General features: G+C 39.8%; 1 protein-coding gene across 4 annotated transcripts in view; it reads right to left on the bottom strand.

The window, feature by feature from the left end:
* LOC149023194 (splicing factor Cactin-like) overlaps positions 1-14,359 on the bottom strand; it is a 45,322-nt gene extending 30,963 nt beyond the window's left edge. For all 4 annotated transcript variants that reach the window (XR_016171498.1, XR_016171499.1, XM_089143752.1 and 1 more), the window contains exons 1-4: positions 13,173-14,359; positions 13,012-13,083; positions 8,617-8,944; positions 8,448-8,539 (exon numbers count right to left, since the gene is read on the bottom strand). Coding sequence is in view for 2 of the 4 variants with exons in the window: in XM_089143752.1 (XP_088999878.1) it covers positions 8,448-8,539; positions 8,617-8,898 (374 nt within the window). In the remaining 2 variants the exon portion in view is untranslated. The remainder of the gene's footprint in view (positions 1-8,447; positions 8,540-8,616; positions 8,945-13,011; positions 13,084-13,172) is intronic.
* Positions 14,360-14,508: the final 149 nt, after the last annotated feature.

Genomic DNA, 14,508 nt, shown 5'->3' with positions numbered 1-14,508 from the left:
AGGCTAAATCCATTAATAAATTTTTTATTCTCTTCTCTGGTTCAATCCACCTTTGTCAGAACCTGAAAACTCCTTCTGTAGATGAAGATCTTTGAGACTGTTGTTTACTGGAAAAAGACCCTTCTGATAAGAACCTGGATCAAACGGATTAACTCCCTGCAACGAGCCCTATCTTATGCCTAATTCACCGGTATATCAGCTCACAGCGGCAATCTGCTATTCCCATCACATACCAACCCACGCACACACATCTCCAACCTTATCCATTCACTCAAACACAGACACGCACAGCAATTGAATAGCATAAACAGAATCTGAAGGGAATAAACACCCTTCCCTGCAAGCAAGGGTGTCCCAAGAACACTCTTCAATACCCCCCCCCCCTCTCTTTCCCTAATATAGTCCCAACAAATCCTAACTAATTCCTTTTCACACAGGCCAACATGAGAGTGGTTGTTCCCCAATAAGACACTGCCACCTGTCTTCGTCTAATTTTTTGGTAGCTGATTTTGCCCCCACATGGCTATTTGTATTAGATACTCTACAGCCCTTCTACCCTACATCCTCAACATTAGTGTCTTAACAATACTTTCCCAACAATACTCCCACCCCCCCCCCCAATTTTCACCTTGCCCACAAGGTGAACTCAATCCTCCATCTAGGTTAACCGTCTCCATGCTCCTCCCGTACCATGTAGCTACCGCCTCTCTTCCTCCTCGTGTAGTAGGGACACTGCTGGGCCTTGACATAGGATGCATCATAGCAGAAACACAAGCCCTTGTCCCTCTTCAACTTTGTTCTTCCTAAATTAACCACCACAAAAATTAATTTCTTCCAGTAGGAGTTGTCACTGCTTGAGAAGACGTTGGAGAGGACGATAGGCTGGTTGGTGTAGTTGGTTCCAGCCAACTTAAGCTCCCTGTTGCTGGAGCAGACTTTGTAGAGTGACTGCATTAATATTTAAATAGAGTTGGGCTACCTCATGATGTACTGAATTCATGGGCTGAATGCTTTTGGACTTTATAGGGCCACTGATGGCCTGGTTTTGTTATTCAACAGACAGGGCCAAGTCTATCAGTTGGGCCAATGATCCCGGTTGAATATCTGACCTCCAGCCTTAATCTCCGCAATTACTCAACATGAATACACCCTTCAGCCAGGTCTCGTCCCCCTCTCCGGTGAAGGCTGCTAGCATTTCAAATAAGCACTATATTCTGCAACCAAACCCATTGATGAAGTTGATTAACGCTTCTTGCAGCAACTTCAGTTGCGGTGAGCTAAATCTCCTCCTCAACTCCTCCTTTAACTCGATCAAGACATGATGGGAGTCTGAAACTCCATAAACTGAATCCATCCCAAGGTCGGTGCATCAAAGCAAACGACCACTGCTTACAACCTTTCTTCTGCATTGAGTCCATGGAGGTGAAATGCCTCTCCACTCTGGCTGCCCACCTGACGGGGTCTTCTCCCGAGGAAACTGGCATTTCCAGCGGTCATGGAAGAAAGTCATGTTGCCCCTCTACCATTCCTCTACTTTGCTCCTCACAGTGTTTGGTCAGCAGATTGTCCACCTGTAGACTTCTGGAGAGCCTACGGCTCCCTCCACTATGACCTCAGGTACCTGTGACTCGACTACCTCCACTCCTTTCCCTCTCATCAGGAAAGCCCTCTATTTGTTTATGAATTCCATATTACTCTTCTGCTCCTCCTCCATACGTTGGGCTAGAGAGCCCAGTTTGAATTAAGGCAAAACTGCTGACACTACAACTCTTCCACCGCCAACTCTCAAGTTCGTCAACTCTAGCTCCATTAAGCTTATAACCATCCCCTGGGATCAGCATGCCCTGATACCACGTTGATAAGAACCTCAATCAAACCCTGGGTTAAATGGACAAACCCCAGCAACAAGCTCCTATCTTGACCAAATTCACTGGTATATTAGCTCCGGCAGCAATCTGCAATTCCCTTCACATACCCCCCCCCCCGCACGCACACACAGAGCAAACGAATAGTATAAACACAATTTAGAGAGGAATTGATGTGAAACACATCCAGGAACACCCAAGGAAGGGCCCAGGGAGGTTACAACTTACAATTACCTTGTGGGCTTGTGGCCCTACTAGCAACCCAAGGAATCTCAGCCAGGATAGGGGCATTTTGGTCAGTTCGGGTATACCTAATCCAACCCAATTTGACCTAGCCCAAATCAGAATTTTGTTAAGAGTCCAAGTCTATATTTTTCTAATTGAGTTAGTCTTTGTTAAGTTCCTAGTCTAGTTAGGAGTCCTAATTAGAGAAGGATTCCTTTAGTTGGGTCCAGTGTATTGGTTGGATTCTAAATGTACTTTTGCTTTTGAATTTTGTTTTAGTTTGCTCATGTTATTGAGGACTCCTAAGTTTGGGAGTCCCAATTAGAGAGGGATTCCATTAGTTGCAGCCCAATTTCAACCATGGAAAGAATTTTCATTGAAAGTTCGACCGAGATATCCACAAAATCTGAAAACAGAACTCCAAGAATTTCCCTAAAGTTCAAAGTTTCAACAGAAATTTCACAGGTTTCGACACTAAAACATGTTTTTCCTTGGTTTTTATTAATTTCTATCCCATTTTCACCTAATTTTCCACAATTATTTTGCCTTCAAACGCCTCTTTTGCTCCTTTTTTGCCTTTAAACACCTTTTAAGCCACAACAGTTATTCATGAGCCTAAGCCTAGACTAGAAAGGAAACTCATTGGTAATAGAATGTGAAGCATGAGCCATACCCAACAGTTTCAAACTTCAATTTTTTCATTTTTGTTTTCTTCAAGCCTCGTATGATCTTGTATTGCTTTGAAATAGACTTAGGTTTAGTCTAGGACTATTGATCTATGATTGTGTGTCGTTAAACTTATATTTTGATTATTGCAACTCTTTTTTAATTTTTTTTATCTTAAAAACTAATTTCAAAATACATGATATACATAGTTGTTAAGGCATCGCCTAGGCGTCCGAGCACCTTCGGAGCGCCTCAAATCGGTGTCGCCTCATTTTCAGGCAATAAGGCGACCGCCTTGGGGTATGAGGCATTGCCTCAAGAGCCTTTAACGCCTTATACCCCAAGGCATCTACTTTTTTTCCTTTTTTAAATCACATGAAAGATGCCAAATCGAAGGCATATATTGAATTACTTATTATATTCCAATTGTAAAGTATCTATTGTTTGAACCTATATGCATATTTATAATGACGCTACATGTGATCAAATGTTAAAATAAAAAATTAAAAAAAAAAACAAACAAAATCGAAAGAGAATAAGTTCTTGACTCGAGTCTCACACTCTCACTCTAATCCCTAATCTCTTTCTCTCTTCCTCGCTGCTTCTCTTCCATTCCCGCGACGACACTCTGGCAAGCCGCGCGACAGATGACTTCTTCTCTTCCTTTCTTCCCGCGACTTTTTATTTAGGACCTACTATGTGTGGTTTGTAATATGTTGGATGACTTAAGGTAGGATAATATTACTTTTTTTTATCATATAAGATATGATAGATTTATAATGAATTGGAGTGAATGAGATGTACACTAAAAATTTCACTTAAAACGCCCCAACCGCCTCAAAAGCGCCTTGGAGGGCGCCTCATCGACTCATTGCCTCAACTAGCCTAAACCGCCTCGCATCGCCTCATCACCATGACAACTATGATGATATATGGGCTTGAACTTAATACATGTGAGACACCATCACTTGATCTAGTTGGACATTGTATTTGTTGACTTGTTATTTATATAACCATTCTATCAAACAATCCATGTATGATGATAATTCTATGCATGTACGCAGTACTGTTTGTAGTTGTCGGAACCAATCATTTGTTAGTATACTTGAATGATAACTTTTGAGTGGTTTTTTTGGGGTAAAATACTTCCATTGTGTTTATTATGCTTCACATAGGTAGAAGGCAAGAAATCAAATGAAATGGAGGTCATATAAGGCCCGGAACCTACAGTCAAGTTTTCAAAAAAAAAAGTACTAGATTTCCATTGAAATTTTGGTCAAAACCTGAAATTTTTGGTTTTTTGCTAGGCCAAAACTTAGGTTTCCACCGAAATTTCCTCCATGATTTCAACAAGGAGTCTAGATCTATCCTTGTCTTGTAATTTGGATTATCCTAGGATGAGTCACATAAGAGCCCTTTGAGTGCCAAGTCCAATAAAAGTCCTAGTTTGAATCACCTTCTAATTGCGAGTCCTAATGTAAGTTTATTCATGTTAGGCTACAAATAAAGCCTCTCTAGCTTGTGAAGGACAGATTGAATAATAAAATTTGAGATTCGAGGGCCCAAGGATTGGAATCGTGGATTTCCTAAGAAGGGGAACTTGCGGCTGCTGTCGTGTTCAAAATTTCTGCAAATTTTTAAGTTCTTCATGTCCCCATAAAGACAGAACTCTACCCCAGACCCTACCCCTTTTTCCTTCTTCTTCTCTCCCACAGCCTCTATATTTCCCTTCCTTCTCCTGCAGCAACTCCCCCCCCCCCCAAAAAAAAAAAAGACCCAATCCAAAACTGGCCAAATAATCCAGGGGTACTTTGGTCATTTTCCCAATCCTTTTTGGGCTCAAGAGGGGTCTGGTTGGAATTCCCCTAGTCTAAGGGTCACGGATCTATCTCTATTTTCTGGTTGGGTTTGTTTTTCTTCAGTTATTAGAAAGTCAATATCAATCCAAGTTAAAGTCCAAGTTTCAAGTAGGATTCCCAATGGTAATTAGGCATTTTATTTCCAACTTGTATTTTTTGGAACTCTTATTTAAAGAGTCCTTTTCTAGTTCTTATTAAGTGATTGAGTTGTAAAGGGAATCCTAATCTAAATAGGATCCCCTAGTTGAGTCTTATTAGGAATTAGTAACTTGAGTCCCAGAAGGTTAGCCTAAATAGCCCCTCTTATCATGAATTAAATCAGTTCCGAGTTTATAAGAAAAATCAGAGTCTTGGGTCGCGCGGAAGAAACCTTGTGGCCTGGGCTGAAGAGTTTCTTAAGTTCTGGAGAATGAAATTATTCAACTTTACTCCATCTTCATCACCCAGCCTATGACAGCCATAGCATCACATCCACAAAAGCATTCTTCAAGCAGCAGCTAACCAAACTACAAGTAAGCATGCCTCCATCCCTTACCCTTCTTCCTCTCCATCCACAAGCTTCCCCAACCCCTTCTTCTCTCCAGTGGCAAGCCCAAAACTGCAACCTTAGATCTATATCACCCCTCACCCAAGCCACCTTCTATTACCCTTAGTTTCAGTCACACCCCTTCTCCTAACCAACATCTACTCTTACATTTCCTGACAACCATCTCCATTAGGATCTCTAACAGAACCTGATGTGAACACTGGGACCCCCCCTGTCCAAAACCCTAAGTAGGGCCCCTAGGATGGATCCAAGAAGCCCCCATAAGCTGGCCAAACCCCTTGGGAGGTGTATTTTAGGCATTTTGGCCTTCATTTTCAATAATTTTATTTCTAGATTTATTATTAGAATATTCCAGAATTTTAGTTGAGACCAGTTTGGTAGTTGAGTCTGTTTAGGATTTGCTTAGAGTATTTTATTCTGAGTTGAAGCTGTTTTGAAGAAGTTCAGTTTGATGTTAGTTGGTTCCATGAGTCTTATCTAATTAAAGATAAAGTGTGCTATTAAAGATAAAGTGTAAGATCCCAATCCAAGGTAGAGATCGCATAGTAATTTGGAATTTGGATTCCCTTCTAAGTTTAGATAAGCATGTGCTATTAAAGATAAAGTGTAAGATCCCAATCCAAGGTAGAGATCGCATAGTAATTTGGATTCCCTTCTAAGTTTAGATAAGAGTTTGAGATGTAATAGGGTCCTATTAGTCAGGATATCCCAGGCCTAAGTCAAAGGTCCTTTGATTCAGGCTATAAATAGCCTTTTCTTGCTTTGTATTATTCAGTTTTGGATGATTAATGAATTAAGTGTTTGAGTTTAGGGTCTCCTGTTTGGGCAGGCCCTAGCAGGTGTCGAAAGCTTTCAAGTTATTCTTCTCTTCTTCAGTTCAGCAGTACTCAAGAGAGTTTCAAGCATCCAAGCAGCCATTCCAGCATCTTTCTTCAAGCTTCCAGCAACCCAGTAAGTACAGCAACATCCCCCACCCATTCCCTGCCCTTCTCCCTTGTCCACAAGCCTCCCTACCCCTCCCCGACCTCACGCACCTATCACAGCCCCTCCACTCTCTAGTCTAACCTGGAAATCACCCATAACCCCCATCACAATGCCCTCTGGCCCTTCCCCATCAATCCCCTGCAGTTTCAACCCCTTCCCATAGCACCCAAGACCCTTCCCTTCTCCTCCTCCTTCACACAATTTCAGATACTAACCCAAATAGAATTCCACATTCCCTGCTTAGTTCTAGCCAATTCAACCCCTATTAGAGTCACAATAACCTGTAGAACCAAGTACTAACCTCTGTTCCCAAAACCAATCCTCTTTTCTGAGTTTTGAAATTTCTGCACTTCATCTTCTCCAATTGAAAGGTGCAGAATTTTCAGAAATTCCAGAAATTTCCAAAACACTTAAAACTTCACCCTGGTTCTCTAAGTTTCTAAACTGCAGAAATAGTGTTTCACAAGTGTTCTGACTGCAGGAGAACCAACCCTAGAACCATCCCAAACCCTAGTTGAACCCAATTGACCTAGGACTTGACTTTTCAAATCTAAACCTCAACCCCAATAAGAATTCAGATCTGGAACTGTACTTTCAGCAGGCCTAGGCAGTGTTAAACCCCCTAAAAACCCTCTACCTATTGCTGGAATCTGCCTGGGCAGCCACAGTCTAGGGGTTTAAATCTGTGGTTACAATAGAACCTGCAATTCATCTTCTTCCTTGAGCCACCATTAAAACCATAGACGCTAAACCTCCAACAACTCCTAATTCAACCATTAGATCTCTAAGCCCTTTTAGGACCCACATCTCCTAACCCTATTACACCTTCCCAACCCAATCCTACCATAACCCAAGCACTTGAGAGTCCTACCATAACTAGGACTCCTTAAACAACGCCTACACCTTTTAGTATCCAATCTGAAATTAGAGAACAAGGACAGACTCTAATCAAGGCCAGGGGTTATCAATTCATAGCTGATCAGACCTTCCTAAGGCTTCTACATCAACTCCAGACCTTGAGTTATAATCGGGAACTTTTGGACAGAGGTGCAGCAATAGTGTTTCAACAACAGGACTTAAATTCAGGCCGGCCGAACCCTTCTCAAGGCCTGGACTCACTTCCAGACATCCCCAAGCAGAGCTCCAAGTTCTGAAATTCAATTCAGACCTTCTTAAGGTTTCAATTAAGATACCTTTATCTTAGTTGCTGTTTATTAAGATCTAGACCTAAACGGCAAGATTCCAGCCTTAAAATGACCTGCTGGTTCTTAGAAAAGGTCCTAAAATTGACCCAATAATCCTGGGTTAGATCACCAGGATTCATTTTGGTACACTCGAGACAACTGAAAACAATGACTATATGTACAATAAACCATTTTAAGATTTCACTTTAGAATAGTGGTTTCCAACTTGGAGTCTGAAGTGGAACTCATACTCGCACTATTTTTCATAAGTTTGAGGGCACCCATTGTGTTCAGAAGGCCTCAACTAGGGTGGACAGCAAGTTTCAGCCCCAACTGATCCCTAACACCCTAGAGTTGGAGCCTCAAGTTGAGAGAAAATAATTCCCTCAACTCCATGAGATCTCCCTGAGATTTCAAATCATATCGCTGTTTTGGGATGGCGAGCTTGGCCCAAGATGATGTTTTGAACAATGTTGCTTCCCCTTACATCACATAAACCCTGCAGATTTACTAGTCTTCCATTCTACATCAGAATCCCCTTCATTTGATCCATATGTTCCATCCATCACCTCAATCCTCTAATAAACTGAAATTTATTACTGAAATTCTACCATTCAAGACTAAAGTTCTACCCATCAGAAATCCATCAAAATTGCAGTACCAATTAATCACCTAGAGGCCATCATTTGGTCCAAGCTTGAGCCAATCTGATGGCTACTCTGGTCTGAAAATGTAAGTTTCTATTTATGGACAAGATCATATCTCTCAATTTAACCGTTGGAATCACGTTAAACTTGCAGCAGTGATTCATCAACATACAAGCATTGTTCAATCCAAATCTGATCGAAATTACCTGTGACTGTGTTGTGTGTGTGTGTGTGTGAGAGAGAGAGAGGGAGTTAGTTTTAACAGCAGAAAGAAGGTCAGAATCATCTAATTATTATATTTCCCTGACAATTCTCTATCACTACCCGACTAACAAATCATTTTCTTCTTGTACTTTAAATTAACAAAAAGACTCAATTCAACCAGATGCTGCACTGTAAAGCTTTTCAGATACAAGGTTTGCTTTTGGGGCTGATACATAAACCTTTTCATCAAAAACATAAAGACTCACTTCTCATTTAGGTTGGAATCACCAAAAGGATTTGAGTCATTTGAATAACCAGAAACTGTAGGTGTCTTTAGCTTTTTAGCAACTCTGAGTGCCTGCACATCCAGGTGGAGTTAGTGTCAAAACCAAACCTGGAAAATGAAGCAAAAAACAGTAGCAACAAACCCCATACTTTCTTCTGGGCCTTCTTGGCCAAATACTCAGAAATTTCTTCCTCAGTTATCTCCCTTGAAGGCCTCTTTTTGTGCCGATTGCGGCCAATACTGCTTTCAGAATCAGAATCTCTAATGTGTTTTGAGCTCCTGCGCCTGCTATGGCTGTGACTTCTATCCGTTCTCCTAGAAGAGGTCCGACAGGGTGAAGAATAGCTACTCTCCTCCTCAGAAGCAGAACTGGATTCTTCCACTCTCCTCGAAGACTTCTCTTTCCTGCTACTGCTTCCATGCTTCGGCATCTTTATATAATTAACTAACGCTCCTTAAGCTATTGAATAATCTCCACTGTACAAACAAATGAGGACACATAAATGTGAATCAACCAACAATAACGCAAATAAAAGAAACAGATCAATGGAGTCCCATTTGATAATGCTTCCATTCTAGGAGAATGCTCTTTTCACAAACATGTTCTTTTCTGATTCCTTGCCGTAAGAATGGTCTCATGGAGGAGAAATAGCATTGGGTAAAAATGTTATATGCCATGAACAGAAACACTATTTGATAGACACTTTACAAAATCACTTCTTTCTGAAAAATAATTACATGGATGTCATTATCTATTTTATTAACACTAATGGTTATAGCGCCTAGTTTGCCTAAAATAAGTACATTGTCACATATAACTCGTTAAAAATAGCCAATCAAAGTTTGCATTAAAATATATTTCAGTTGATTTCATTATCAACTTTTACGTTAGGAGATGATTTTAACTGGCAAATAATATGATCATTAACATTAGTGCTTATGCAATGTGTAAGAAACCATGTATGAGATCCAGACCAAAATTGGAACATCAAATGATCCTAACCAGAAGCAAAAGAATTGTCAACCGCAATATGTTAAGCCATAGACAGGAACATAAGATGGTTGGTCACATAAACATTCTTAACTATGGTAACAATTGATTAATGTACATCAAACAAGCACAAGTAATGTCGTATCTTATAAAACCTCAATCAAGTAGTTTCAACAGATATGCTTTCATCTAAACAAAAGTCAACAGATATGCACTTAATATCTCAGTTCCTATTCAAAGTAGCTGAATTCTGCAATTTAAATGGTGAGATATAGTTCTGATATGGAAGTTAGAGAAACATAAGGTTTTCTTTAGCAGAAAGATTAACCTTGGAGATGCAAAATCAAGTGTTATTGGAACTAAGAACATCTTCTGAGTCTCTGACAGAAGGATTTTCAGTTTTTTTACAACTGGGACTCGTTTTTAAGGTGAAGATGGACTAGAGACTCAGAAGATGTTAGCATATGTGTAGATAGCAAAGCCAGGTATCTGCTTTACTTATGCCAAAGAAAGATGGAACTTAGCATATGTGTAGATAGCAAAGCCATAAAAAAAATCACCGTTTCCCATACCTAGACTTGATGATATGCTTGACATAATGGCTTGTGCCACCATATTCTCTAAAGTTGACCTCAATATTGTGTACCACTAGAGAAGGCCAGGGGATGAACAGTAAATGGCCTTCAAAACTAATAATGGCCTCTAGGAGTGGCTAGTCATGCCATTCAAGCTCCCAAATGCCCCAAGTACCTTCATGAGGATCGCAATAGAAGTGTTGAGGCCCTTTATACAATAGTTCCTTCAGGTCTACTTGATAATGTTTCATCTATAGCAAGACCAAAGAAGTTCACCTTGATCACATACGTCAAGTACTCTAGACACTTGTGAAAGATAAGCTTTACACACATTTTAAAGAAGTGTACCTTCTTGACCAACCAGGTGCAGTTCTTGGGGGTTTTTGTGTCGCCCAGTGAAGTATCAGCTGAACCTAAAATGACTAGGGCAATAGTAGAGTGGCCAAAACCAACCAATACTCATGAGGATAGGAGTTTTCATGGTTTAGCCACTTTCTACAGGCAATTTATTAACAGGATTAGTTCCACCATGGCTCCCATCACCCGATTGCATTAGAAAAGGGGAGTTTAAATGGACTAAAAGTGCTACTACAGCCTTTTAGGAGATCAAGAGATAATGTCTGAGTCACAAGTCTTGTGCTTACTAGTTGATGCCCTACTAGTCGTTGATCAGGTTTGGGATAGGTCTTCAAAATTGATTGTGTATTTTTAATCCCAGAACTGAATGGAATATTGATCCTTGTAACTACTGCTGCAATACTCACTATTTTGAATGTAATGCCCTAAATCCCCTTGCCTAATGTGTGGGCCAATCATGCATGAAGTATAATTTTATCTCCTTAAGCTTTTAAGATGTTTGCACGTTATTTGTACTGCTAATAATATTTTGTGAATAATATCCTGCTGTAGTTATCTTTGCTATTAGTATGTGTGAGCTTTGTAATTTCCCATCCGCATACTTCTCCAAGTGTCCTAACTAATTGATGATCTGTCCCCTTGTAGAATATTCTAGTTCCAAGGGCTGTCCTACATCAGGTTCACTCTTGAACTCGCCATGAGAGAGGTCAGACAAGGTTTGCCACTATCTTCTTAAGTTATTTTAGTTGAAGCAAATTCAACTTAAAAAGGTAGGAAACTAGCAAAAGTTAACTGACCAACCCTGTTTTATGCATCCCTCCCTATTTTAACAAAGCAAGTGAAATTAATCAGCATAATTAAAACACTACTCCTCAATTCTATGACCACAACGGCAGAAGCTAAACTCATCTCTCTTTTTCTTCTCTCTTTTTTTTTCTTTTTGTGCTAATCCTAATTGATGTTGTACTAGTTGTTGATTAGGTTTGGGATAGGTCTCAGAATGAAAAGAATATTGATCCTTGACTACTGCTGTGATACTTATTATTTTGAATGTAATGCCCCAAATCCCCTTTGCCCAATTGCGTGGACCAATCATGCATGAAGTCTAAATTTATCTCCTTAAGTTTTTAGGATGTTTGCACGTTATTTGTACTGTTAATTACTGAATAATATGCTGTTTCAGTTATCTTTGCTATTAGTTTGTGCGCACCGTGCAATTCCACCATCCCCATACGGCCCATACCCCTCCTAGTGCCCTAACTAACAAGTGATTCTCTCCCTTAATAGAATATCCTAGTTCCAAGGGCTGTCCTACATCAGGTTCACTCTTGAACTCACTGTGAGAGAGGTTAGACAAGGTTTGCCATCATCTTCTTAAGTTATTTTAATTGAAGCAAATTCAACTAAAAAACGAAGGAAACCAGCAAAAGTTAACTGAACAGCCCTGTTTTATGCATCCCTCCCTATTGTAAATAAGTCAGCAAAACTAACCAGCATAAATTAAAACACTACCCAATTTTGTGACCACAACGGAAGTAATCTCTCTTCTTCTTTTTTCTTTTTTTCTTGGGGGGGTCAAATTCATTTCAATTTCAATTAGTTCCTATTAATTTTTAAAGGTTCACCACTTCTCTTACTTATTATCAGTATGAAACACCAAAAACAAGAACAGACTTTCACATTTGAAATAAAGATTTCCTGCACAGAATCAATTACAAGCACGAGCTTGGTATAATCAGAATAACTGACTCACACTTTCCAACTCATACTTAGTATGATTCACTTAACCAATACATATTGGCAAATGACCATCAAAATCAGTATCAATCACTCAAATAGAAACATATTAAGATACTTGTATTTATTCCCTTTCCAAGAGAATTCCTCCGAACTTCAAAATCTAGATTGCCAATTAACTTCAAACTTTGGAAGTTCTCTTAAATAAGAAATTCTGAAGTAGTTTGACAATTTCTACATGTACTTAGTACAAGGTTTTAATTTCAGTAGCGCTGTGATTTTTATCAAAATAGTTCACCAGCTTCCACATATAATTATAATAATTTGTTACAGACTCCCTGTATAATTGTATATTATTTCATCGGAAAAGAAAAACCATTAAGCAGGAAATAACCATTGATTCCTAACTCAGTTTCTAAGTTTCTAGTCGCTAACTCAATTTAGCAATTCTTGAGCTGAAAAAAACAGTTAAATAGAATTTTCGTTTCCTATTCCCGTGGTTAACCATTGATTCCTAAGATTCTGATAAAATATGGGGAGGGGTATAACTTAAAGTGGATTGAGCTTCTATTCGAGGTGCAGGGATAAAAATCATCACAGTTAGACAAAGATTACGGTAGGGATAGGTAGCAAGTCCAAAAAACTCAGCACTGATAATGATCAGCAATGGAAGGGGTTTCTATTACATTTTAAATGCCGATATTGAGCGATAAACTATGTGGCGAGGGCAAGATGCAAACGTCGATTAGGGTAGGATGAGGCAATATGAAAAGGAGTAATAAGTTGATGTGCTGTAACGACAAAAGCAGCAAGCTCACAGGTTTAACATTGTGAGGGAGAAGATGAGTGAGATATGGGTGGAAAAGATCAGAGAGCAGGGTTACCTGAGGTTTGGATTCTCCCAGAGAAGTGATGATCTGCACCAACGTTTTTCCTTCTCTTTAGGCTTCCAACACCTGAAATCAGACAGAATAGGGTTTCATAGATGTAGCAGAGGATGACCTACAAAGAGAAGAAAGACCTCAGCGAAGGAAGGAGAGAGCACGTTAGCTTCAGAGTCCACCGAGGGCTTGCAGAGCGTCTGAAGAGCTTCCAATTTATCTAACGAAATTCCCCGCTTTTCTACTCTAACGGAACACAAATACGGGAGAGGAGAGTATTTTCATTTGCAGCAATGCAGCATGCGGCCAACGGGGTGAATTATAACATGATCAAAATAAAATCGAACGAGAATCAAAGGATTTTTATTTGCGGCAGCCACCGCTAATTGAGATTTCACCAGGCTTTAGAAAAAAAAAAATCCAACGGCTGAAATGAACAAATGGGGGGTATGAATGTGTATACAATTTAATTTTTTTACCTTCTAAGGTTTTATATTTTAAAATTTTACAAAGTTAAACCCCTGAGCACCTCTCTCGGTCTGCAATGACGCCTGGAGAGAAAGTAGAAACGAACCAGATCTCCCCTGAAAATTCGAATTTGATTCTGATGAGAGCTGCAACTACCGGAACGCTCATCATTGCTCAGTCTACATTTGGCTGTGTCCGTGCGTGTGGATGATTTTTGCTCCTGGTATGAAGATGGATTGGCAGTTAAATGTTTTCCCTTTCTTCCATTTATTTTGGTGGAACTGTAATTCCATAAAATTTATAGATATTAAATTGCTTTCATGGAGAGTTGAGGTTTGAGTTGTAGTGTTATTTCTAAGCATTAATTAAGCCCACAAAGTCATTTTCTTGAATCTCATACATTCAGTATCCATCTGCAAGGAAACCCTCTTGGATATGAGCGATTGTCTGAAATCTCAACTCAAAGAAGATTTAGGGTTCCGTTGGGTTCTAATCTGCTACAAAACCAAAACTATTTTCAGTGGGGATTTAGCAAAACATCTTTACCACCTTCTAATAACTCACAAAGCAATATCTGGGCACCCCAGGATGCCGTTGGCATTAACAGAAGCATCTCTTGGAGCACCCGTGGTGGTGGTGTCGCTTCTGAATTTGGGAGAAATGCTTCATTATCCAAACCTTTTTTAAGGTAAGATTTCTCATGAACCACTAAAGCCAAGGACTCCAAAATTACAACCCATGCTAACAAGAATTTCACCATCTTCAATTCGAGATTACTTTCTCTGAAATAAAGGGCAGATCTTGCTAGAGTCGTCATCACAGACCCGCGAGAGGTGCTCAGGAGTTTAACTTTGTAAATTTTTAAACTATAAAACCTTTGAAGGTAAAAAAATAAAATTGTATTTACATTCATGGTGAAATCTCAACCATTAGCGGCAGCCAGCTGCCGCTGCCGCAAATAAAAATCCAGAATGAAATCACAGGTTTAGGGATTTTATTTGCGGCAGCCGCGGTTGGCTGCCGCCAACGGTC

The sequence above is a fragment of the Hakea prostrata genome, chromosome 2, assembly GCF_041222555.1.
Source record: "Hakea prostrata isolate BN-2017 chromosome 2, UWA_Hpros_2, whole genome shotgun sequence".
Lineage (NCBI taxonomy): Eukaryota > Viridiplantae > Streptophyta > Magnoliopsida > Proteales > Proteaceae > Hakea > Hakea prostrata.
The sequence above is the reverse complement of the archived record's forward strand: the minus strand, read 5'-3'. Positions and strand labels throughout refer to the sequence as shown.